The sequence below is a fragment of the Podarcis liolepis genome, assembly GCF_965112155.1.
Source record: "Podarcis liolepis genome assembly, chromosome: 6".
Lineage (NCBI taxonomy): Eukaryota > Metazoa > Chordata > Lepidosauria > Squamata > Lacertidae > Podarcis > Podarcis liolepis.
The window spans coordinates 95347513-95374485 of NC_139559.1; the positions used below are offsets into that span (position 1 = coordinate 95347513).

A 26973-nucleotide genomic window follows, 5' to 3' on the forward strand; every position below is an offset into this window, starting at 1 on the left:
TTGCCTTCTAGACCAGGGGTCGGCAACCTAAGGCCTATGGGCTACAAGCAGCCCACGGGGGTCGTTTAACTGGCCAACGAGCCGCCCCCAAACTGAACCGAGCCGCCTGATTGGGGAGTCCCCGCATGCTACGCTAAACCAGCGCAGCACGAGGACTCGCTTCTGCAGACGCCGGAAATTGCACCTGCAGAGATGCAGACGCCTGAAATCACGGGTGCGCAGGTGATCCGGCCCACGGAGGGATCTCTGCTGGAGTGAACTGTCCCAGGCGAGGTAAACCTTGCCAGCCCCTGTTCTAGACCTCCTGCAGGATAGTCTACATGTAAGAAGACATCATGAGACATTTTAGTTCTAACTGTCCATCTTGTTACTGGATGGTGGGAGAAAGGAGCCCCAGTGCACTAAACACACCACTTTCCTCCAACACTCAATTAGCTTCAGGAATTATAATAAGAATGACTTCCAGTGGTGTTCCTATATTGATTATGCATATTGCCGTGAAAGAAGTCATTGACTACAGCAAGGCTGGTCAATCATAGGCATGTCTCTGCATCTTGTGGGTCTTTAATGCTTCGAATGCTAATGCCCTTTGATTTTAGTATTAGGACTCCTGGTTTTTGTGCACACGTAGCGTCTCTTTCCATGCCTCTTAGGGCTCCAGTGTTTGCATACATTATGAATGATAATTTTGCTAGAATACTTTCTAAAACACTCAGACCCAAACTTCTGTGAAGCTTTGCTTATCAGGAATGCGACTATAGGGTAGCCAAAGCTGTTTAGCTTCATAGATTGTTGCTGTACTGTAATTTTATGAGGTGACACATTTGACAATTGAGGAGATAAAAGCAGACCCATAAATGTAATAAGTTGTGCATTCATATTTTGGAATAAGATCTCCATATTTATTTCACATATTTAGCCTAGATTATTCTGGGAAAGTTGGTTATCATTTGGTTTTTGTTTATCTGAAAGCTTTAGAATTAGCAAGGAAACACCATAATTGGGCGAGTAAAGGAGAAATTGTAAATTTACTTTCCCTTTTCAAATTATTTCCATGATTCCGTGAACTATTAAGTGTCTCCTTTCAAAGAGACATAAAGCTGCTTTGGCTAGTTTGCTTTCACAACCCTTTATGGCTTCGAAAAGGCAATTCTTTTTCTAAGTCATAAATAATGTTTCTTCTCACAAGTTTTAAGGTGAGAGAAATATATTTTGTTTTTCTAATATAAATTTACTGCTGTACATTTCCCCCCCCAAAAATAAATCAAGTTCCTATATACATCTAACATTTCGCAAGAGTGACAGAGTAGCAATTTGAAGAATTGAAAGTTGGAAAATTATTAATTCCTATATATCCAGCACAGTGTTAGAAGGGTAAGATCCTGTAAATTAAAGCCTGGTTTGTCAAGCTTCTTCCAATAATACGCATAACAGGGAGAAAAGATATATTTATTTATTTAAAGTGGTGTATACCAGTTTTAAGGCGAACCTCAGAAAACAGTGTTTGCTAAATTATTAAAACAATTAGAATCAAATACAAAATAAACAGAAAGCAAACACCACTTTGTCTTGAAGAAAGTGTGTCTACTGGGAGGGTAGTAGTTCATTAAGCTGTTTCTTTCTCCTTCTTCCTTCTTCCTGAATGGGCACAGATCAAGCACAATTCATTTATGTGTGCATAAGACAGTCTTCCAAAGTTAGTAGCCCACAAAATAATTACTGGCCCAACCTTCTTATGAATATTGGTCATTTCATGGCACATCATCTACCAGGGAATTGAGGAGAGAATCCATTCTTATTGCATTTACAAAAAGATCCATACCTTCTTACCTAGATATAAAATCTTCCTTCCTGCAGGCAAACTGGCAAGTAGTATTAAGACACTTGGTTGGACCACCCTGGCCTGGGCTGTTCCTCTTAAGGGCTGGTTAATGACAGACATTGACTCTACGCAGAAGGCAGGCCTATCAAAGTTTTCATTAACACGTTTTGGCAGCTCAGCTGCTCATTACTGTCATGTGATCTGAAGATGAAACATTCATAGCAGGAAATGGCACGGGACGTTGGCATGTGATTTACCTTCACTCACAAGAAACTGTATGGGGGAAATGGCTGCCCCTATATGTATTTGTTTATTAAAAATATTTGTATACTGCTGTTCAAAAAAACATGAGTTCATTTAAAAAGGAGCTTTCTAGAGACATTTCTGCACCAGTTTACAAGCTTAGCCTCCTCTCCTTGCTATGGACCAGCTGATCAGCAGGGTATTTGGGTGTCCCCTAGTTTGTCCTGTATTTCCTGTGTCAATAAGAGTTTATTATTCTTGTAAATGTCTGCTAGGTGATTTAGCCTTTGTGTTGCGTGATGTGATGGAATAATGGGTGATAAACCAAGGAGATTAGTGGGGTTGGGGACAATATGCCTACTTTTTCTTTCCATGCCTTAAAAATGGATAGTGTGAACCTATTTAGTGTTGTGGGGAGGTTTTTTCCAGCTTGTTTTGGAGGAAGGGATATGCAGCAGGGGTGTTTTCAATTGTATCTAACTCCAACTGATCCAACTGTCTCCTAGAATGTCTGTTATGATGCGTGTTTGGTTGCCAAGGTAGTAGTATTCTATATTGTGAATTCCCCATCCTCAGTCTGAGGTGGAAAAGAACAAGTAGTTGAGACCTGTTCTTTAAGTTTTGTACGATAAAATGAGTGGTTGTAATTTGTTCGGCCACATACTGAGATGGTTTGGTTTGAGAATGGGTAGGTTAATTTTGGAAGGGTGATCATTTTGATCGTGGCTATTTTATCTGAGAGAGTGAAGTTAGTATTGTTCCATCACCTCAGGTCTTTGTTAATTTGTCGCCATGGGGATTTTTAATTATGGAGGTATAATTTGTTGAGGTTTGTGGATATTTGAACCCCTGGGTATCTGAATTTGGTACAACAGAGTTTTATCTTTATTTTAGGATATGAGGGAGTGTTGAAACACATTGCCTCAGATTTAGCAAACTTCACTTGTTGGCCTGACACCACTACAAAAGTGTTGAGTTCTTTGGCTAGGTGATTGCTGTATTCATAGGGTATGGTGTCGTGACCATTAGGCCTGCAAAGAGCCCTAGTTTATATGTTTTACCTTTTATTTCCACTCCCTTGATATTAGGGGCTGCCCGGAGTTGGATTGCTAGAGGTCCTAGGGCTATAGGGCCAGGATGAATAGGAAGGGAGACAGCAGGCTTCCCTGTTTGTGCCTCTTTGGATTGCTATAGCGTTGGTGTCCATATTGTTAATTTTGCATTTAGTTGAGGCTTAGCATTAGATTTGTTTGAGGGTTTGTAGGAAGTTGGGACCAAAGGTTATGCTGGGTAATACTGATAGTAGGAATTTCCATTCTAAGCAATTGAAGGCTTTAAGGATATCTTATGGACATGATCATCAGTGGTTTTTTGGCTATTTTGCTATGATTATCAGATTCAGTAGTTTCCTAATGGGGTCTGTTATGTTGCAACCACAGGCAAAGCCAGCCTGATCTGGAGTATTAGTTTGTGTAGGAGTTTTTTTTTTAAGCAGTTAGCCAAGATTGATGTGAATATCTTGTGGTCTTGATTTATCAGTGAGATTGGGCAATAAGATTCTACTTTGAGGCTATCTTTGAGTGGTTTGGGGATAGAGACAGAAATGTTTGATTTCGGAAGTCCTGGCAGCAAGAGCTGAAGTTTGTTTTTAACTTTCTGAAAGTTGCATATATGGAAATTGTGATTTGCATGTGCTAATTTGCCCTATGGGCCTATTCTCTGGTTCTGTTAAGGACCCAACAGGTGCCTTTGCTCCTGCATTGCATCTGTTTCTCCCAACACTCAGTTGGGATCTAGTCTACTGAGATACTTAGAACTATGTATGAACTGGCAAGTAGCCCTCCTTGGGCAGAGAAAGAATTGACTACTGTGGCTGGCAGGCAAATAAGAGGTCTCTATATTGTTCTGGTCTGGTACGAACACTCGGAACCTGCCCTGCAACTCCCCTCAGTTCCAGAGGACCTCTATCCAGCCATGTCCATTTACCCAAGGTAAGGCAGCAGGGTCCGTATAGTAAAAGCTATGGTTTTCCCAGTAGTGATATATGGAAGTGAAAGCTGGACCATAAAGAAGGCTGATCGCCAAAGAATTGATGCTTTTGAATTATGGTGCTGGAGGAGACTCTTGAGAGGCCCATGGACTGCAAGAAGATCAAACCTATCCATTCTGAAGGAAATCAGTCCTGAATGCTCACTGGAAGGACAGATCCTGAAGCTGAGGCTCCAAGACTTTGGCCACCTCATGAGAAGAGAAGGCTCCCTGGAAAAGACCCTGATGTTGGGAAAGATGGAGGGCACAAGGAGAAGGGGACGACAGAGAACGAGATGGTGGGACAGTGTTCTCGAAGCTACGAACATGAGTTTGACCAAACTGTGGGAGGCAGTGGAAGACAGGAGTGCCTGGCGTGCTCTGGTCCAGGGGGTCACGAAAAGTCGGACACGACTAAACGACTAAACAACACAACAAGGCAGCAGGGGGTGGGTGAGGGATGGTGGGCCAAGTCAGCCTGGCCTGGTGGGGGGGGGAAAGGTTGTGTCACGTGTGTGATGTCATGCACGTGCAACACAAGCCTGCCCCCCCAACTTGGTGCCTTTGCTGGCCCATTAGCTTTTTAACTTGATCCTTGGAGTTTTTAAGTTACCATATTGTCCAATTAAACCAAGTTTTTAAAATTGCTTCCTGACTGAAACTGAGACAAGTTTGAAGAAAGCCTGTCTCTGCTGCAGAGGGAGAAGTATATTAGGATAGCCCTGTTCTGGGTTCTTGGGGAACTTATAATAGGAAAATATTACGGATTACTTATATACCTGTGGGTATAGGGTGGTATATAAAGTCTAATAATAATAATAATAATAATAATAATAATAATAATAATAATAATAATATCATCCACTGTCAGAAGAGGGACACTATCTGAGCTTCAGTTCTGCATTGGCATTTCCTCTTAATTCAACACTGTGCTTTCTCTCGTCCCCTCATTAACCGTGAACTTTGCATGTTATCTGCTGGATGCCACCACCACTGGAGTTTGGCTAGCTTGGATGTAATTTCTTTGCTTCGCCGTTCCTCGCTTGTTGTTTTCTTAATTCCTTGCCACTAAACGTTTGGCAGCAAAATAAGGACGAGAAGCAATCTGTAATTGGGCTGCTGTAATTGGGCATATCATTTAGCAAAATAGGTTTATTTTGCATTTGATGTTGGTTTGCTTAAAAAGGAGTAAAAGGGGATCCTGCTCCTTTAAAGAAAGCAGTTTTTTTCTCGGAGCGTCAGCCTGGTCCCGGAGGACAAAGGCGTTTTTGATTTGTGAGGCCCCTCATTTGTCAGGGCTCGTCTTTGCTTGCATTTGTACAAACCTGTGAAGTGACCCTTTAGGTCAGATAAAAAATATCTTCTCAATCCCCCCCTCCCCCCGATTCCGTGTCGCAAGGGGACCTAGCAAGCACCCGTTGCACAGCTGCAGGACAAGCACACGCTCCCTAGATAGGGCAGTCTTGTGATGCTCTCTTCTTTTGTCAATTAAACGGACTCTCTTTCCGTAGCTATGGCTCTTTTGATTCCTCCTAACAGGACTCCTTTCTCCTGACCCCTCTTCTTTGTTCTCCCGAAAGGGTGGGGGGGAGCCCCATTAACCGAGGAGGGCGAAGTTGAGCTGGGCTCGCGTTGGCTGCTTCTCATTCTGATGAAGAGGAGCTGTTCTAATATCCTTAATGCTGCTGTTGGCAGTTGGAAACAGATTCCATTATTGTTGATCAATGCAGCCGCCATGCGGGAGGGAGGGAGGGAGGGGTGGAGGGGGGTGAGGGAGGAGGGGAGGGACTCTTCCTATTCACAGATTGATCAACCTGCCATTGCATGAGCAAATGCGTTGCAAGAGAGGCTTGGATGCTATTGTAATAATAGCTGGGGCAGGAAAGGGGACTGGTGGCGAGGCGGCTCTCTCTGGTTGTTAACAGGGTTTTTAATGATCTTTAAGCTTTTTTTGGAAAAACAAAGATACTGATTTTTTTTATCTTACTCACCTTTACCTCAAAGGAAGACAGTCATATATTAGACTTTATTATGCTGGGTGGCTTGTTGATCTTTCCTTTTGTTTTCCCCCTTTATCTTCTCAAATGCTATTTTCTCATCTCAGGCTATAGGCCACTTCCCCATCACATTGTTTTTGTTCTTCCTGCTTGAGGTGAGAAACTGGCACCCAGTTTTCTTTCCTGCTCCTCCTCATGTCTCCTTCCTCAGAAAGGTCTGTCAGCTAGGGAGTTGGCAGCAGGGCCAAGCCCGCCATCCTTTTTTCCATTTTGTTCAGTCCAGTCAATAACTTAAGTACTGGACTCCCAGGATCATCTGCATTTTCCCACCCTCCCTCCCTTGATTCGTTTGGCCATTGTCTTCTGTATGGAGAAGTTTTCTGGCTGGAGAATGAGTTTCCTTTCTCCTGGAGATGCGGCCGAGTGGCTGGATAGCAGCACAGAAGATGAGCGAAGCCTCCTGTCATTTCTTGGTACGGTAGGCTTGGAATACTACTTTCTTCAAACATTTAATTGACATAGACTTCTTAGATGGGTTTCGTTTTTCATCCTGGAATTGTCAGAGGAATGCATTTAGTTGCACTCTGTGATGAGGCGTGAGTTCTAAAGTTTGCTGCAAGTTAAAAGATCTCTGTTAAACAGATAAAAGCTGGAGTAATTTGTGTGTATCACAGTAATTGCTTATACAAATACACTTTCTAAAAATATTTGATTGTTCTGTTTAGTCTGCAAGTTTATAGATCACTTGGCCTACTGGAATCTGGCTAACTAGAACTCACTAACCTAAGAGGAACTATTTTTAGCAATGTATCGCACAAGGTACCTATCACAGTTTTCTCTCTAAACTTTTCTTTGCAAAGCACCATGTACATTGGATGGTTTCTATAGTATATCGTGAAAACCCTGGAGATCCCATTAGAATGCCAACCATTCTACTTCTCCAGTATGACTTCATTCTGAAATTCAACTCAGATGCAAAATAAATCAGTAAAGTAGCAGATAAAATGGTTCGTGACCTTTGAAGTTTTGCTTGTTTGTTTCCTGCCCTTCACTAAGCATTGAAGCAACATAAAAAACTGTTTAAGCTAGTTAGCGAGAAGTTAATATAAAGCAGAAAGTTGTTCACTTTGCATTTTGTGCTGTAGAGCTTAGGAAGTGTTGTCCAACTATGTAGCTCTTTCTCACAATGTCCAGCCAGATGTTTCTGGGTCCTCACCAGGAGGACATAGGGATGGCCTTTTCCTGCTATTTTTCTCATCAGAACGCAGAGGGATGCTGGCTGCTACCTTCCATTGAACTGTAATGGCTAATAAGCTATGGGAGAGTCTATTCTCTATTCCTTTGTCTAACCCAAAGCCATCAAAACTTCCTTCTGTTATTTTACATTTTGGCTCCTTGGTGTATGTAGAACATGGCTTTTGAGTTTTATTACAGTTTTGAGTTGAACTTTCAAGAAACCTTGCAAATTATGCATGTGACAGTGTTTAATAGAAGTTGTTCATAGTGTTGCTTGCAATGACGGTGGGGTTGTCACCCATATTGCTTGCTTGCAGAAATACATACCCCTTGTTCATGTTAAATGCACCTATAAAGTCATTTGGAGTATATCCATATGGTTCCAGAGTGTGTTACCGGGAGCAGTCCCATCACCCTATAAAAATTAAGAGCTGTGACAATACAATAAATGCTGGGATTGTTTCGTTTATATGCTAAATCCTGAACTCTCGGGTAGTTTGCTATCTTTCTTATGTTTTTTTACCAAAATGTTGAAATTTGTTTAAAAGAGATTAACAGGAGCAAATACCCATGGGCCATGCAGAAGTCTCAGCACCCCCAATTATTTACCCAGTTCTAGGCCATATTACAATTGCATGGTATTGGTTTGAAGCACAAACATGATGGGTACTTAAATGATACATTTCTGTAGGTCAGCAAGTTTGATATGCCATAATTGTTGGTTGAACTTCCAAAATTTTGGTCTCTTGAAAAATTGTATTTGGCAGTTGTCTTCATGTCGTATTTCTATAGAAGTTAACCTTTTAGTCAGTTTTTACTTGTTTATCCTATCCAGTGTTTTTTCCAAGGAGCTCATGATAGCATACGTGGATGTTTCCACATTTTTAAAATCCTCTTCAGCGGTCCTAAAATTAGATTAAGCTGACCTGACTTGAGTGGGTTTGGCCCTTCAAGCCAAACGCTTTTTTGATGTGTCCAGATCCAGCCTTAGATATTTGTATGCTCAAGGGAAGATTGAAAGGTTCCTTCTCGCTTGCCTCTGTGCCAAATGTTAGAACTTCTGAGCCATCCTGCTTGCTCCTCCAGTTTGCAGGGCCCTGACAAAGGCATTTGCCCATTCTAACACCATACCAACAAGCCATCCACGGCTGGTGTCTCTAGGTCGCTTCCTCTAGTCCAGGAGTCTGCAACCCGCGGCTCCGGAGCCGCATGTGGCTCTTTTACACCTTTGCCACGGCTCCGGGGCGGATACTAGCGAGGGGAGGAGGCGCATTGTGCGCCCCGACACTCCTCACTGTGGCGGGCGCTGTATTGGCTGTGACGTCGCATGGGGGCGGTGCGTGTGTTAGTCACGCACCGTCCCGACGTCACCTTCCCGCCCGCTGTCAGATTGTGGCTCCGGAGATATATTTGTTTTAAATGTCGCAATGGTTTTGCGGCTCCCAGTTGTTGTTTTTTCTTCGGAAACGGGTCCAAGTGGCTCTTTTTGTCTTAAAGGTTGCAGACCCCTGCTCTAGTCTAAAGCTATGAAGATCCTTGGTTTTGGACTGGATTACAACAGAGCAGTTCCTGTTCACCCGCCTCATGTTTTACTTCAGCTGCTCCTATATCAGATTTCTCAACCCATTTCTTCCTCCTGCTGTGGCGATCCTTTGAACACTGTTTGGTATTTCCTGACCTCCTCTCTGTAGGCCTTAGACCAGGGATAGAGAACATTTGGCCCTCCAGACGTTGTTGGACTCCGACTCCCATCAGCCGTGGCCACCATGGCCAATGGTCAGGGATGATGGAGCTGTAGTCAAGCAACAACTGAAGGGCCACAGGTTTCTCATACCTACCTGGGACCTTTCATCTTCCTCCTACCAGCCTGTATTCCCAAGTAAAAGAAAGCAGGTCAGTTGGTTAGAGTGTGGTGCTGATAACATCAAGGTTGCAGGTTTGATCCCCATATGGGACAGCTGCATATTCCTACATTGCAGGGAGGTGGACTATATGAACCTTGGGGATCATCTATGACTCTACAATTCCAACTCTACAATTCTATGATTCAAAATGACTCTGGGAAGTGAAAGCCCCTTTCCTCTCCTGTTTCAAGTGCTGTATTATGTCCAGTACAGATGTAAAACTGCTCCAAAAGTAACTATATTTGGGAGTGTACAAAAATGATTGTGTGCTCTCTCCCTCTCTCTAATATCTTCTGTCTCCTTTAATTGTGATTTAGCATTTTAGCTGATAAGGGAGCTCCTGAATCAAGGTTGGAAACCAAAGAATGGACCAGAATAATGGGTGTGGGTGGGTGTTATATCAAGGCAAGGTAGTTACGCTGTCAGGGCAGCTCTGTCCTGCGATGCCATTAAAGTCAAACAAAAGGACTAAAGGTTCCTAAACACAGACCACCAGCTTACAGGAAATCCACAGGCCTGTTAGCTGGATGTTTGATTGATGAAGACTTGTAGTGTATCACTTTATGCTCTAAGGGCTATACTCTAACGGCTAAATGTGATTTTCATGTTTTATCACTGCCTTTCCGGAAACTCATTAACTGTAAGGTTGTAACGCTTTGATTTGAAGGAAGCCTCTTTCCTCCTGACTTGTTCTTGAAGAATTATTGAATGAGTGTGCCACTGGTTCAAGTCTTATCTCAGCCATGAACTCCCCAGGTTAGACAAGCTCTGAGCCTTTACTTCATCCCCATCTGCAACATGGGGATAGTAAAACTGATCTACCTTGCAGGAATATTGTAATAATTTTTGAGAAGACATATGAAGGGCCAGGAATACTCAAAAAGTTCTGTATAAATTCTGTGGGTTTTTTGCGCTAATATATATGCTAAAAAGAAAGGGCTGCTCTGTAATTTGTCTCCGAAGGCCTTTGCCATTTCATGAATAATTACTTGACCTTGTTTCAATCTACAAATGTTATTTAACAGCTAATCCAAACATTTGCAAATACTAATATTTGCCACGTAATAGATTTCCGCAATATGAGTGTGTGTTTGTGTGCATGCATTTGCAGACACATCTTTGTGTACTGGTGAAGAAGGATCCCATTCACATTTCAGCTGTATAGAGAGAATGGACTAAAGGTTTTAGGCTCCTGTTGATTCGCAGAGACAGTATGATCTGTGCCGTAGTGAATGAGTCATGCAGCGAATTGTGGTAATTTAATATTTTAAGATGAAGAGGTGCATTGATTTTTGCAGCAGGTGAAAATAGTGCAGAAGCACTATGTTACACGCATTGGGAGAGGAGGGCAACAATCTAATTTTGGCCTGGTGGCAGTAGTATAGATTTTCCAGCTAACTCAGCAGAAAAGCCATTTTAAGGGCACAGAAACAGCAGCTGCAGTATTTTCAGCAAGTTGATGCGCAGCTAGAAGTACCTGTGATGGCTAGCAGCAGCCTTCTTATTTTGCTATGCCTGGTCCATCAATTGCAAAGTTGAAGTTTATCTCATCTCTATCTGGATTTATCTTCTTACTCTCTTTAATAAAGTTTCTGGCCTTTCTGAAATCAGAAGCTTGCAAACTGGCTGATCTCTAGGTCACTTATTTCTGGTAGGTGGAAGTTGCGTGGACAAGTGTGGATTTTCCTCTTCCCTCCTTTAAAACAAGACCTCCTCCCCCCCCCAAAAAATACAGCAGTCTGTTTTTGACAGGCGGATCCAGACTTATGCTTCTTCATGTATGACTCTGCAAAATCCAACAGACTGTGTTAAATTACTACAGATGCTTTGATAAGGAGGAGCAATTTTCCTGAGTGAGCATATAGCAGGACTAGCCAAGCCTCACTGCAATGCTTGACTGTGCCGGAACTGGAGTAAAAGCACATCTTTTAGTTCCTTCTTTTCCAAATATGCTTTCTTTATTTTTTTGTCTTTTTCTATTTGTTTTTCTGAAGAACAAATGCCATTTGTGATCTTATTCAGCGTACTGCCTGCAAAGATATTGGCTTCTCTTTTTACCTTTTGCGGAAAAGAAGGCATCATTTTGGAATAAAACCAGCAATCTCTGCAAAGGATTTTGAGAGACTTAAAAACATAGTAATCCTGAAAGAAGGAGCAGACAGTCCATGGGTTGTGGCGAGAGATACTACCCTGTTTTTATCACCAGTTTATGCTGAAGGAGAGTTACAAGTGAAGGATCTCTGTTGCAGACTACAATTTTCCATCCTGCATGGAGAAATCTACCTCTTCAGTTTTAAACCTATGGCGTGGTTGACTTTGGAATATCTCCCAAATGCTGCCTTTTACCCATTTTTTTTGCAAGTTTCTGGATACAGAGTTAACATTGTAATTCACATTTAAACAAGAAGAGACTTATCCTCTGGTGTGAAGCTCTTCACAGTTTGTCAGGATCCAGTTTTCTAATGCCATCTCTCATCATGTCAGATTTCCCCCCCTTTAAGTCTTCATGGATGCACCGTGCCGTAGAACTGGTAAAATCAGACTCTGTTATGCAAAAGCATCACAGAAGGATTTGTTGGTGGGAATCTTGTCGCGGTTATTTTTCGGTGAAGAAAACCTCCTTTTCTGGAACTCGGCTGGTTGCGCCTCTCCTTTGACTCCGGGGATCAGGATGGATAGGGAAATATTCTGAAACTGAGGAGAGCTGGCTGCTGAGTGTCTGTTAATAGCTTGAAAGTAACTGATGAGGAGGATGTGCGTTCAGACCGATTGATTGAATAGCTGCAGTCTTCTCGTGCATTTCCTCCTTGCTCTCTGCAAGCTGTAGCGAGGGGAGGGGGGAGAGTGGGGGAAAACCGGCTTTCTCTTAAGTGGAAGTAGCACGGATCCCAAGGGCTAGGAGGCCAGAAATGGAACTTTAAGCTGCATCTGTCTCCCGAAAAGAGAACAGCGGGAATAAAAAATGCCAGCCGTCGGCGTCATAGTTTACTCCCTTCCTTTTCAATCCCGAAGATAACAATGGACTTTTTCTTAGGATGTGGTTTTCTCTATTCTGTGCTGAGTGTCTGTCAGCTAAGGTGCATTCCTTTAAGCTTAGGTTTATGAACTGGAAATGGGCAGCAGTTGTGATAAAGGTATCTTATCTATAGTTTTCTCTGTGAAAAAAATGTACATATTGATCCTGTTGTCTTTGTTTAGGCAGATGTTGTGATCACAAAGTCATAGCTTAGGTCATGCTGTCAGCACAAGGAGAAAGTGACCTATTTTTTCTTATCTGCAGTGGTTTTCATATTATGCACCATCAAGTGTGTGAATCTTTTGGTGGCCTTAGGTTTTAGTCTTGTTCATGCATACTTTAGAGGAAGTACTATTTAACTCAAGACTTACTTATGGGTAAACGTGCATAGGTTAGGGCTGTTACTGTCTGAACTATGAATTATGACCATCCCTATGATATCGAACCTCAACCTTTAACAAATTATGTTCAGTGCAGTTTATATCAGGAGCATCTCCTTATTGTGCTTGGCAGAATTAACTCCCTTCATGCCTGAGTACTTTTCAGTTGCAGATAATATGTGTGCTGTAACTTTGCCAAGTAAGTACTGAACAGAGCAGAGTCTTGAATTGCTTGCGATGTTCGCTTTGCAAACGAGAGTAAAGTTTCCATAACCTGTAAATAGTGAGAAATGTGTCTGCCTGCGGGAAATGGTCTTTCGTTTTTCTCACCTTTTCCCCTTCCCCCCTCCAGAGGTCCCAGCAGAGAGGTCTCCTCGCAGACGGAGTATCTCAGGGACAAGCACATCAGACAAAACCAACCCCATGGACCCATCAAATACATCTCCATTTAAAGTGCCGGTAAGTATCCTTTCCTTGGAATGGGAGGGGTCCCAGCTGAAGGTCAGGGTGACTAAAATGGCCTATGAACAAACAGCATTCCTTATCAATTTGGGGTTAAGAATTCAGTAGGCAGCCAAAAGGCAGACGTATTGTCACAAGTTGTCTGATTAATATTTATCTCCTGATAGACCCAAAACTTATCCCTGCCTTTTTTTTAATCCTTGACCCAAAGTCATAAATGTCTTAAACTATATGATAAGGCTTCATGTGGATGGATCTCTGTTATACTGAAATACCGTATTTTTCGCTCTATAACACGCACCTGACCATAACACGCACATAGTTTTTAGAGGAGAAAAACAAGAAAAAAAAATTCTGAATGAAACAGTGGGTGTATCATTTTTGTGCTTCATGCTGTGGCCACAGACATGTGATTTGACGGTGAGTTTGGGGTAGCCCAATGCAAAAATCCTGAGAATCCATGTGGATCTGTGCTTTGTAACCACGTTTTTGCACCATTGTGGCCCCAGGCAACAGTGGGTGCGTGATTTTTTTGGTGCGGGCTGTAGCCATAGGCATGCTATGTGATCTGATGGTGACTTTGGGGTGACCCTGAGGCAGAATGCAGAAAAGCAGCAGCCTCCTCTACAGCTTTCCCTCCTCCGTGACGCGGGATCTGATTTTTGCCTCTGCACTCGGACCAGTCTGCTCCAGGGACCACACATTCACTCAATAACACGCACAGACATTTCCCCTTACTTTTTAGGAGAAAAAATGTGAGTGTTATAGAAAGAAAAATACGGTACTTCTGATATCACTGTGTTGACTGTATAGTAGATAGTGAAGCTCTTTTCCAAATAAAAAACGTGTAGTTGGCCCAGGTTGCACACTTCAGGAAGATGTCTGTTTTTCACCATAAGGTGATGCGGAAAGGACAATCATGAGACCCATACACACCTTTCCATACTTCATCAGAGGGTCTTCTCCAGGTCACCCCACCTAAAGAAGTGATGTGGGTGACACCTATGGAGAGGACATTTTGGGGGGTTGCTTTCTGCTTATGAAATGCTCTTCTCAGACAGGGTTGCCTGGTACCTGCACGATGGTATTTTAGATGCAACAACCCATCTGTTCCCTCAGGCCTTTCCATTACAATCCATTGGGTTCTTCAGATTTTTGCTCCTATTCCCTCCCCCCTTACTGAATTTTATGCTGGTTTTAATTATTTTATTTGTTTTAGCTGCTGTGTGTTACACTGCTTTTAGCTGGAGTTTCTGATGTGATTTATTTTATTTTGGCTTTAGTGGTTTTATTATGAATTGTATTTTGTATTTTATTCTGTGTAAACTGCCTGAAGAGGTTGGTTGGATGAGTAGTACGCAAATCAAATCAAATCAATAAATGATGATATCCTGATTTGTGCTGGCCACTCTCATAGATGCTATAAACTTTAAAAATCAGGTTTGCAAAATGTAACCCTTCAATTGCAAAATATATTTGCATTTTGGGTGCATCTCATGGCTAGTATCTGTGTGAAAACTCAGACTCAATGAGGAATGAGACCCTTCATTTGCCCAACTGGGCAAAAGGGCCTTACTTTCACAACAGCAATAAGGGGGGAAACCTATTCAAAGTGAGCAAAAAAGCAATGTGGATTTCAAAGGCAGAGGAACTTATCATTTCAGGCTTGCGTATTGGCCTTCAGTTTGCACAATGAGCCCTAATATTTGGTTATAAATTACTTGGGTTTAGTAACAATTAATCCCAAAAGCCGGGGATTTCTTCCCATAATTTGTTAACAATTGATGAATCAAAATTGTAGCACAACTGCTATAATATTTATGTAGCTTTTAATAATGATGATGATGATGATGATGATTACTACTACTAGAAAAGGTGACTCGGTTACTGCACAAATCAAGTTAAAGCTGACATGCTTTTTAAAAAGTATACCTTTAAAAAAAAGAAAAATGTAGTCAGCCACAATATTCTGGGCAGTAGTTTTATGATCCACTTACTGGTCTGCAAGAAATAGGCGAAGGGTCCTTTTGTTCACTTAATCCCCCAGCCTGTCTTACTTTCCCAACCTCTTTTTCCTCTCCCTCCTATCTCCATTCCAATTATTAAGAATAGAAACTTTCAGCTGACAATCGTTTCAGTTCTATTTATGTTCTTAACATTAGGCACTTTTAAACTATTATACAAAGCCATCAAGGATTGTTTTTAGGAAGAGACTATTTTGAGTTTTGCTTGCATTGAAGTGGATCAGCGTTTAATGAGCTTTAGTTATATAATCATTCCAAACCTGGCATAAACTGTATGTTTGAGCCTTTCCCTTTTCCTTTTTTTAAAAGTATTAAATGAATGACAGATCTATCCCAAACAGATTAAACACTGCTATGTCAGCATTTAGGTGATCCATGTTATATGCATTGTCAGAGTGAAGAGAGAGAGAGAGTTCACACTGCAGTAATGGGTCCTACTTTTGAGCAACCCTGCCACAATCATTTGTATATTCTGGGATCAATATTGTATAGTTAACACAACAATAATTTATTGAGGCCTGGAATCAGCTGCATTTCCTAATCTCTTCACCCAGGGAAATTTGTTTTAGCATGTATTTCCAAATGTTTATTATCAAATACAAACAATGTTTGACACTTGAGGGCCAAATGACTTGATTTCCATTCACAGAAGTGGCCCTTCTGGTTTGATGGGATGGTTTGCTTGCTGCTATTCCAATGATTATCTGTAAAATTAAGCATTGTATGAAAGATAGGCATGTGCTCTTGTGTGTTCTATGGTATCATTTCTGTTTGTCAAGCAGGGTCACCCACAACTACCATGCCACTCTACAAATTCAGTTTGTGCCAAAAGGAAAACATATTTTCCTATGGTTTGAAGAGCTTTGATGTAAAAAAGAAAAGGATTTCTGACATTCACATTGCAAGGAAGTCCAGTGCCAGTCTTATAGGACTTATAGCAGAAGAAGACTGCAAAAAATAAATAAATAAGAAGCTTTCATAGGTGTTTCAGCTGTTGTTGCAGTTGGGTTTCATATTTTGTCAAGTTTGCATTCTAGGCAACAGAGACACGGCGACAGGCAAATGATTTTTAACTCTTTACTCAAGTATTTGGTATAGGATTGGCTCAACTTTTAAACTATTGGCTCCATGGAGTAGAGCCCTGTTATAGTAAAGTTATCCTCAAGAAGGAGGAGCACTTGCATGCAAAGCGTATTCAGACTTTCAGATTCGTTTACATTCTCTCATTTCAAAATGTGGTGAACACTGGATTTTCCAGGCAGAGATGTGTAATGGGCTTGGTTTGGCTTGTGAGCTAGCAAGATCTGGGTTCACATTGTAGCTCAGGCCTGAGGTTTATAGAGGAGTCTTTGGTGAGTTCTCTGTGCCCCTGCCAAAGTTTTTTTAGAGAGCTGTTGTGAGGATAAAATGAAATTAACCTGCAGAAATTTGCCCCTGGGTGGGATGGGATAAAAATGTAACAAGCTGAACTTCAACCTCTTCGTGCCCTCACTTCCTGGGTAAAGCATGACATAATGCTCAGAAACAGATTGGCGGTTTGAAAATAGAGATATGTTGCGTTCAGGGTGCGCCTGTGTGTGTGTCTTTTAAAAATGCAACCAGGCTATTTTAAAAATTCACTTCTGAATAGAACATTCACATCCAGTACATTTTCCGCAGTTGTCTGTGTAGGAGCCAAACAGTGGCATCCATACAGAGAAGGCGACTCAACTATACGACTGTTAATAGGCCTTTGTCCAGCGCTTGGAATTTTGATTTACAGTTACATAATGTACTGCAAGTGAAATGTTTCTTTCCTTGTTCTTTTAGGAAGGAACTCTTCAAAGAGCTCTCTGGCTGTTGAGTGTTTGGAACAGCCCATATTTAGAGGCTGACGGTTAAAATTCAACTTTGCCCTTCCATTTAAATATTTGAGGTTACTATTTTTTACCAGCTTACTGCATGATGAATATCCACTGACCAGCTTACAGTGGTGCCCCGCAAGACGAATGCCTCGCAAGACGAAAAACTCGCTAGACGAAAGGGTTTTGCGGTTTTTGAGCTGCTTCGCAAGACGAATTTCCCTATGGGCTTGCTTCGCAAGACGAAAACGTCTTGCGTTTTTTGCAAGTTTGTTTCCTTTTTCGTAACACCGTTAATACAGTTGCGACTTGACTTCGAGGAGCAACTCATAGAACGCGGTGTGGTAGCCTTTTTTGAGGTTTTTGGTGATTTTTGAAGCTTTCCCAAAACTTTTCCGACACCGTGCTTCGCAAGACGAAAAATTCGCTAGACGAACTCGCGGAACGAATTAAATTTCGTCTTGCGAGGCACCACTGTATACTTGGCAGTTTATGCTTACAAGGGATGACTCAAGAGTCAGATCCTGACCTCATAAGAGCATAAGAGCCTGCTGGATCATGCCAGTGGCCCATCTAATCAGCATCCTGCTCTCACAGTGATGCCCAGATGCCCACCTGAGCAGAACAGCACTCAGTCTCAGTCTCAGTCAGTTTTATTGCACATAGCCAAAGGCTGCCGCAATGTACACAGAATTATTTGACAATTAAAAGAAAATATACTGAATTGGTAAAAAAAGACTTAAAACATTTATATTATTAAAACATTACATACTCTAAACAAAGCTATAAAAGTACCCCAATGTACAAATAAAAACATTAAACGATAAAATTCATAAGTTAAAATCATCACATGGTCACTAATGTTAAAAACAATATCAATTCATACAGTGTGCAATTTATACTCAGAGTTTGGTGACAAAGATAGAGCATAGCCTGAGGTAGATAGATAGGATCAAATAAATTCATCTCCTTTACAGTTAATGGCTACCTTGGCTATATAATTTGCTCTAATTTTCCTAGCAGCAGTTGCAAAAAGTGCTACCCGCCAGGTCACATACTTATCTGTGTCTGCAAGGAGATATAACATCATATCAAGGGGGTTCTGGCTAGGGGACCCTGTCATTATAGGTACCAAAAATATTTTTCTTGCATCATTATATAACGGACAGTGCAAGATATAATGCATAAAGAACAGCACTCTCCCCTCCTGTGTTTCTAGCAACTCTCATTCAGAAGCATCCTTCCTCTGACCATGGAGGGAGGCAGAGCCTAGCTCTCATGGCTAGTAGCCAGGGATAGCTTTCTGCTCCAGGAGGTTGTCTAATCATTTTTTAAGAACCTCGGTGCCAGAGCCTGCCCATTGCCTCATGACTTGCCAGTTGTGCCCCCCTAGCCATGCCATAACCTTTGGGTTGCACTGATGCCAACACCAGCATCTCCTTGATGCCAGGAGACAGAAAAGTCCAGGAATTCTGCAAACAACCCCACCCCCCCAAGGAAAAGGGCCAGAAGAGGTGTTGAAGGATATTTTAAAAAGAGATTAAAGGCTGATACAGTGGTACCTTGGTTTAGGAACTTAATCCGTTCCAGAAGTCTGTTCCTAAACCAAAGCCATTCTTAAACCGAGGCCCGCTTTCCCTAATGAGGCCTCCCACTGCTGGTGCCCTTCCACCTTTTGGCTTCCGTTTGTAGATCGAGGTAAAGTTCGCTATCCGGAACACTGCTTCCGGTTCTGCAAAGTTCATTTACTGAATAGTTTGTAAACAGGGCTGTTCTTAAACTGAGGTACCACTGTATTTCAAAAATATAATAATGATGCACTGGAAATAGAAAGGAAAGGGGTAAGTGAGAAAAGCTGTTTAAGGGGAACGAAGTGAATATAGAAAAGCCAAGGAAATAGCATGAAAAACTGACTGGGTGTTGAGGGGGCGCGCGGGGTGTGTGTAGAGTTAAGTTTGAAAGAATAGGATAAGAAACAACAGGAGATGGATCAAGATACTTTAATCATTTTCTACTTGGATCTTTTAGACCAGCAAATTCTACATGAATGATGCTGTTAAGACACCCCCCAAAGCAAATAGGACAAAGGAAGCTGAGCTGTGGAACTCCTTCCCACAGGAAACAAAATGGCACAGAATTGAACAATTTCCAAAGATGTGCTGGATGTTGATAGAAAAGGATGCTAGTAGTTTCCTGCTGACTTTGCCAAATTCTGTCTCCCATCTGCCGCCAGATTGACAAAGGCCGGGCAAAGGAATTCCACTGGTGGTTGGTTGTGAACGTTGAGCACTCCCCACCTTTTGGTCTTGTGCCATCATGAGTAGCATCTGAATAAAAACCTCTGTCGGTCAGTTTGTATTTTGCAGTATGTCTTAAGATATGCTGCGCTGCCATGTACGCAAGAAGTCAGAAGAACCGAAGACGTGTTATTTACTTTCTTGTTCCTACAATTTTGTTCTCTACTGTAAATTCACCACAAAATATTCCGATAGTAAGCAGTTTTCTCTGTTTCTTTTGATCGGAACTGCCACAATCTAATGGACCATAACATTGGGAAATATTTCCTGACATGAAGCATCAATTTTCTTTTGTTAGGCCAGAGCTACTCATTTGTTTCAGCTTAGCATCTTCCTCTTGCTTTGATTTCATGCTTTTCAGATTCATGGCAAGGCTTAGTTTTACAAAGCAGAAAGCAACCTTCTCAAATGAAACTTTCTAGCTTTTGAATTATTTGTGAAGCGCTTCCATGTATTTACTCCAGCTCAGTGACCTTGAAGTTCTGTGCTGTAGGGAGGCTGCTGAATATGAAATCTTGTTATTGTCTCATAGATCAGCAAAAACCTTCCACCTTCTTTGTGACATACCTTTCAATGTATGAGCATACGGTGCCTGTGTACCTTAATTTTGCATGTTGGAATGATGCTGATAATTGTATGTCTATGCTGCCTTGCTCACGGAACCCAACATTCTTTTTTCTCTCTTCTGTGCATTTTTTCATAATTTTCTTTGCTGTAAAACTTTTCCTACCTGTGTAAAATAACACTGGGTAGGGGTGGGGGTAGCTGACTTCCTTTAATAAATCCTATTTGTTGCAACCCTTCAGATTCTTAAAAGTCTCTGCTTCTTTTGAGAACAGAGCTAATGGTTTTTGTTAACGTCCTTTAAATGTTTTACCACTAAAGTCTGCAGTTTATACTGAGTTTTTGGGGTGTCAAGTTATGAAGAGAACCAGCGATCACTTCTCTGATTGCCTGGTAAGGCAATTGCAGTTTTTAAAATAAAGTTATTGAATAGCCATACCAGCAGGAGCTTAACATCACTTTGCATTTTTGAAATACCTTGAGGCGTAAAAGTCATACAGGAATGCAGTGTTAAGCTGACACATTTTGCCTGTCTCTTAAACCTCTTTCTGCAATGATATCATAATGCGGGAGTCACCAGTACGACACCTGTGGGTTTGCATGGCCCCACAGAGGCCATCCTTTGTATCCATGGGGGTCACATCTCCCCCCTGAAATTAGGCTTGAAATAAGTTTTTTTTATTGTAGCCAACAGAATAGGTAGCGGTGTGTGGCTGGTTGTAGTGTGAGTGTGTAGTGCCTATGGCAGTACAGTTGGTCCCTTACCTTTCCCGCCCCGACCTGGCCACAGTGATCCATGCGACAGTCACCTCCAGGCTTGACTACTGTAATTCGCTCTCCGCGGGGCTGCCCTTGAAGCTGTCCCAGAAACTCTAGCGGGTGCAGAATGCTGCAGCGAGGCTCCTCACGGGGTCTCTGCCATGGGAGCATATTCACCCAGTGCTTTTCCAGCTGCACTGGCTCCCGGTGGAGTACAGGGTCAGATTTAAGGTGCTACTTTTAACCTTTAAAGCCCTTCACGGCCTAGGACCCTCGTACCTACGGGACCGCCTCTCCTGGTCTGCCCCACGGAGAGCCTCAAGGTCCATAAATAACAACACCCTAGAGGTCCTGGGCGCTAAGGAAGTTAGATTGGCTTCAACCAAAGGCAGGGCCTTTTCAACACTGGCTCCGGCCTGGTGGAACGCTCTGCCTCATGAGACCTGGGCCCTGCAGGATCTGATTTCTTTCCACAGGGCCTGTAAGACAGAGTTGTTCCACCTGGCCTTTGGCTTGGAGCCAATTTGATTCCCTCCCTCTCTTTTCTTTTCCTTCTCCTCCTGCGATGAGGCTACATTTTAATATTTTAATGTTTCAATATTCTAATGTTGTATTTTAATTTTGTTTTTAAGTTGTAATCATTCATCTTGTTTTTATTATTGCTTGTTAGCCGCCCTGAACCCGGCCTTGGCTGGGGAGGGCAGGGTATAAATATAAATTATTATTATTATTATTATTATTATTATTATTATTATTATTATGGCAGTTTCCCTGGTTTGTGAATGGGCCCATGTGTCCAGAAAGGTTGACAACCCCAGTATAGTGTGTAACCAAAAATAGGTTTTGTAACTGAAACAAGTTTTCACCCCAGAACCCGTTTTCAGTGCCAGACAGCCAATCTTCCATTTGCATCTTAGCAAGTATTTTCCAGACTCCTCGATAGGTTGCCAGAATGCCTCTAAGCATGTGCAGAATACCCTACGGCACACTAAATTCACAGTAACTAGTTCCCACATATTTAATATCAGGGAACAGACTTTGGAGGAAATTAATGGAAGCCATGAACTTTTTTTGGCGCTGCGTCTTAAGCACTTACCTGGTAGTGCAACTATAGCTGGGGTTAAGCTGTTAGTATTCTGGGCCCAATAATATCTGCTTAAAATTTACCTAGATGCAAACAATTTTACATTCTGACCTGATCCTTCCTCACAATAAACATATGCTTACGTATTTTTAAACCTGGTTAAAGCTACTGAAATTATTATTCCAATTTAAATAATGTGTAATCTTTTTTATGATGAATCATTTGTGTCTCAGATACCTTACCTGCATTTTACAGGATGATTATGTGCTACACGACAACGAAAATTCAATTCTTGTTATGCAGTGACCCTGCTGCGCTGTTTGAGAATAGTAACATCATGTTTTCCTTTGGCTTATGTATTATGAAACAGGGTGAAGTGGGGCTCAGCTGTTACTTCTCTTCCTAAGCTGCATTTTAATTTGTTTTACTCTTCCTTTGTGCACAGATACATCCCCCTCTCCTTTTTCTATTAGATGAAAATGAAAGATAGAATGAAATATAATTGTAGTGTTTTTCTTTGCTGTTTCTATCCTGCCCTTCTGAAATTTATACAGCCTCCCTTTCTTCTTTGCCTCTGTGCATTGAACAGGCATGTTCCAAAAAGATGCTTACACTGCTTTCTCGTAACCGCTTTCTAGTTACCTTTTTATAAACTTCGAGTTAAGTTGTTGCATATCAGTATATGTCCATAATTCTTATCCTTTTGTCTAAATATGCTACCATACAGGTGTACCTGGTGAGTTCCATCTGCTTCAATTTGCCTGATCAGCTAGTTTTGCTAGATGCCTCCTGTTTTCCCCCTTTAGTTTTGTAGAACCCAAGAAAGTTGCCACTGAGTGGATTTATTTACCTTGCAATCTGTCCTTCTATTAAAGTGGGAGCGGGTGGCGCTGTGGTTTAAACCACTGAGGCTCTTGGGCTTGCTGATCAGAAGGTCGGCAGTTCAAAGTTGCTCTGTCCTAGCTCCTGCCAACCTAGCAGTTCGAAAGCACACCTGTGCAAGTAGATAAATAGGTACCGCTGCGGCGGGAAGGTAAATGACATTTCCATGCACTCTGGTTTCCATCACAGTGTCCCATTGCACCAGAAGCAGTTTAGTCTTGCTGACCACGTGACCCGGAAAGCTGTCTGCGGACAAATGCCGGCTCCCTCGGCCTGAAACGAGATGAGCGCCGCAACCCCATAGTTGCCTTTGACTGGACTGAACCATCCAGGGGGTCCTTCGCCTTTACCTCTATTAAAGCAGGGCATATCTCTGTAACTTCTTATTTCTGGGTCCACGGGTTCATTTCCTTGCAAACTAGTTACTCTCTCCCCCCTGCCCTATTCTATAGTGTTCACCTCTCAGTGGCATCTTCTAAAAAAGAATTCTCCTTCTCCAGCATGCACGCTCTGAGACCAAATAATTGTCTACGTTGTAGTGGCTTTGGTTATTCTGGCATCCTGCTATTTTTATTGTCATTGTTTCTTGGTTTATTATTTGGTTTACTGGTGTCTTACAGTTTGAAGAAGACACATAAAAATTATATTTAATGAGGCAGGATAGAAATATATTAGTTTTTTAAAAATGCGGGGGGGGGGGGGATAATGTTACTGCCGTCACCAGCCCAGGGATTTAATGAGCATCAGCTTTGTGGAGACATAGCCCATCTCATGGGAGTTTTAGAGAGAGTTCTTGCTGGTGTATAGGACCTGTTTCATCTGGATTTGGGATGCCCTTGACCATAGACAGCTTGCAAGCCGATTACAGTTCAATCCAATGCATTTCCACCAGGAAGTAAGCTTTGTTGAGTTCAATCGTACTTAGGTAAATTGTACCCATAGAAATTGGTCCCAGGTAAGCATACGCACAATTATTGCAGCCTTAGTTAATTTTTAGTGCACCTGCTGGCACGTTTTGTTGCTGTGGAAGGCTTTTTTTTTTTTTAATTGCTGAAGAGCAAATTTACAAAGTCATACCACAAGAGAAAGTCCGTTTTCCATTTCCGTGCTTCAAGTATCTTGATTAGGCATGTTCAAGGTTATCTAAAGCTTATGCATTTGAATCAAAATTAGTATAGTGGCTAAAATTGAGGTTGGGATCTTGCTTCTGCTATACATCTGCCGGGTAGTTTTAGGAAAGCCCCTCTTTCTTGGCCTCAGACCCTACCTGTAATAACTGTAGGGGTTACTCGTGCGCAAGTTGGTGTCACTCCTGGCTAGTTTGCCTTGTTAAACCTTTTCTGTCTGGACAGCCCTACACTTCGTGGCTGTTCAGTCGCTGGCAGAATCCGTCAGTGGGCGTTTCTTAAACCTTTTCCAGCATAAAAGTTGTTTGACTCCAAGTCTCCTCCTACTCTCCCTGCGCAGAAATCTTCTGCGCAGGGAGGGCGTGGGTAGCGGAGGACCCTTGCTCTCCTCGCTGATCTCCGGCGAAGAGTCCTGGAGCCCCCTCGCCGATTCCCCCATCTGCCCCCCTTTATCCCTGGTGTTACGCTGATTTCCTTCCCCAGCTGGTGAGCCGCCTCTCCCCCTGCTGGGCCCTTCTCCAGCATCGTTTGAGAGCCTCGCCTCTGCCTCTGGCTCCGAAGTCAGTTCCCTGACACTACCCTACTGTCATGTGGAATAATGCTGACCTGGCTTAAAGTTCTTACAAGGCTTACAAAGTAATATGTGGGAGACATTTTGAACACTCCAAAGCAGCCTTTGCCAAGCTGGTGCCTTCCAGGTGTTTTGTATTACAGCTCCTATCCCTGACCTTTGCCCAGAATGACTGAGGCTTGATGGGAGTTGACCGTCTGGGGAGAACCAAGTTAGTGAAGGCTGCTCTAAAGTGCAATATTAAAACGAAGCCTAGCATCATCAAATAATCATAAGAAAAATAATATTCCTTGCTGTCACCTTGTTCATACAGCCTCATGTGTACCTTGACCTTCCCTTGTATAAATGCCTTTGTTATTCTAGTCTGCTTGCAACACTGGGCTCAAGAGAGAGCCTAAAGCATTTATTGATTATCCGTTTTTTAATGGCACTTTTCAAAGTCTGCACTAAAATATCCAGTGAACTGGGTTGATTTTTGATGCTATGCACAGCTACATAAACAGTGCTCTTAACAAAGCTGCCATTTCATTTTTAGGGAACCCTACTTCAGCATTATTGTTCTTTCCACCAGCATTTTTGACAAGAGATCAACAGCTCTCTGTTCTCAAATGAGCTGAATTTTTTATTACTCATTTCTTCATTGTTTTGCCCCATTTTCCTACGTAAAGCTTCCTCAGAATGAGTTACAGTAACAACATGCTTTTGAAACTATATTAATTAAAGCAAAATAATTTAAAATGCCTAAAGAAGAAGAAGAAGAAGAAGAAGAAGAAGAGTTTGGATTTGATATCCCGCCTTTCACTCCCTTTAAGGAGTCTCACAGCGACTAACATTCTCCTTTCCCTTCCTCCCCCACAACAAACACTCTGTGAGGTGAGTGGGGCTGAGAGACTTCAGAGAAGTGTGACTGGCCCAAGGTCACCCAGCAGCTGCATGTGGAGGAGCGGGGAAGCTAACCCGGTTCCCCAGATTACAAGTCTACCGCTCTTAACCACTACACCACACTGGCTCTCTAAAGCAAACAGAGCTATCTGGGGCATCTGTTGAAAACTTTAAAGTTTTAATTTATCGTGATTTGAAGGTAAGGTTTCTGTTTTCTTCACTTGATAGCCAATAGGCATCTAGTGGAATTTTAGTAGCTTTTAGTAGTGTTGAAGCTCGCAATCTGTAAACAGAAGCCCTGCTAATAAGCAACAAATAATTAAATCAGTCAAATCCTCCTTGCTATACTAATCTTTCTACATAAAAAGTAAAGACAATTTCATTCAGATATCATTACTGAGGCTATGAAGCTTATTGTTTTTCCAACCAAGTACAAGGTGTACATGTAAACACTGACGGCAAGATTTTTATTTCTCTCATAAAATTTATATATTGCTTGATGGTAAAAACAAAGCAAAAGCTCAAAGCAGCTTTCCCTTTTCTATGATGATGATGATGATGATGATACCACCCTTCATCCAAAGTTTTCAGGGCGGTTCACAAGACAAAAAACCCGGTTTGTAACATCTTCTTGTCTGATGCACGAGGTTTTTTTTACTGAAATCAGGAGAGTAAGTACATGCTTAATAATAATAATAATTTATTCATGTGAAAGCTTTCTTGTGTGAAACTGTTTTGTTCAGGTGTGTGTGACTATGGTAGGTAGCAAAAATGGAAATATTAAATATGGCCTTCTGATAGTTTACAATAACATGTTAAATTGCAAGTGCTCTTACGTTTAGTTCAATATTTCAAAAAGGTATCTGTGCTGAGGTTCGATGAGACATACATTAATTTAAATATAATCAATAAATTGGGGCAAGATCACAGACTTGCTTCCTGCTCCATCAGACTTCCAGTTAGCATCACTTGGAGTTTATGCCACCCTGAGTGTTTCTGCATACATTTATAGTTTACTCGCGTTTAATTAAAAGGCACACATTACCGCATCAATTATTTTAGGTGTTTGCTGTGGCCTTGTTGTTGACAGGAAGCGCTTGTTTCCCTGGGGTTCCTCCTTAGTGACTTTAAAGCACAGTGTACTCTCTACCTTTTCCATTGGATTGTCTGAATTTGTGCCTGGAGCACAAGGTGAGGCCTGTCTGTCTGATTGCCATTTGTCTTATGTTATGTTGGGATGAATTTAGACTGTGAGTTGAGGAACCTCCCTGTGGCCTTCATAGTGGAATATTTTCTGACAAATAATTCCTTTCACGATTACCAAGTTGATCATTACTCAACAGCAGGTTTCCTTTACAAAGAAATCATAATTTGAATTGTTTCACTTCTGTGCCTTTTTTCTTTTAGGGCTTCTTCAGTAAACGGCTTAAAGGGTCAATCAAAAGAACGAAGAGCCAGTCAAAATTGGATAGGAATACCAGCTTCCGTCTTCCATCCCTTCGACCCACTGAGGACAGGTAAGAACCGTCATGGAGGGTCCCTCCTCTTCCCTTCCAGACATTTGGCAGGTTGCATTAATCTGTGGATATGCTCATATTGTGTATGAAACCAGGAAGTCACACTTAAAACAAAGGTTACTTATCTTGTTGTTTTCAAAATATTTGGCATAGGTTGCAGTTCACAACCCACTTACACTACTTACAGCCCCATTTAAAAATCAGTGTTCTTCTTTGTTGTAGTAGTAGTAGTAGTAATAATAATAATAATAATAATAATAATAATAATAATAATAATAATAATAATAATTTATTATTTATACCCCGCCCATCTGGCTGAGTTTCCCCAGCCACTCTG

At 41.8% G+C, this 26973-nt stretch overlaps 1 protein-coding gene and 1 long non-coding RNA gene across 18 annotated transcripts in view; one reads left to right on the forward strand and one right to left on the reverse strand.

The window, feature by feature from the left end:
* Positions 1 to 26973, forward strand: part of RASAL2 (RAS protein activator like 2) — a 241905-nt gene that overhangs the window by 145281 nt on the left and 69651 nt on the right. For 12 of the 17 annotated variants that reach the window (XM_083507028.1, XM_083507030.1, XM_083507029.1 and 9 more), the window contains 2 exons: positions 12979 to 13085; positions 26527 to 26636. In XM_083507028.1, coding sequence (XP_083363154.1) covers positions 12979 to 13085; positions 26527 to 26636 — 217 coding nt within the window. Of the gene's footprint in view, positions 1 to 3917; positions 4057 to 6466; positions 6564 to 10879; positions 12365 to 12788; positions 12826 to 12978; positions 13086 to 26526; positions 26637 to 26973 lie in introns of those variants that run through there. The other 5 variants (XM_083507022.1, XM_083507017.1, XM_083507019.1 and 2 more) reach the window with 5 other exon arrangements.
* LOC310708662 lies at positions 1440 to 3794 on the reverse strand. The gene is made up of 2 exons (XR_014527133.1): positions 1831 to 3794; positions 1440 to 1638 (listed from the first exon to the last, which is right to left on the reverse strand). It is a non-coding gene; the product is annotated as an uncharacterized lncRNA (long non-coding RNA).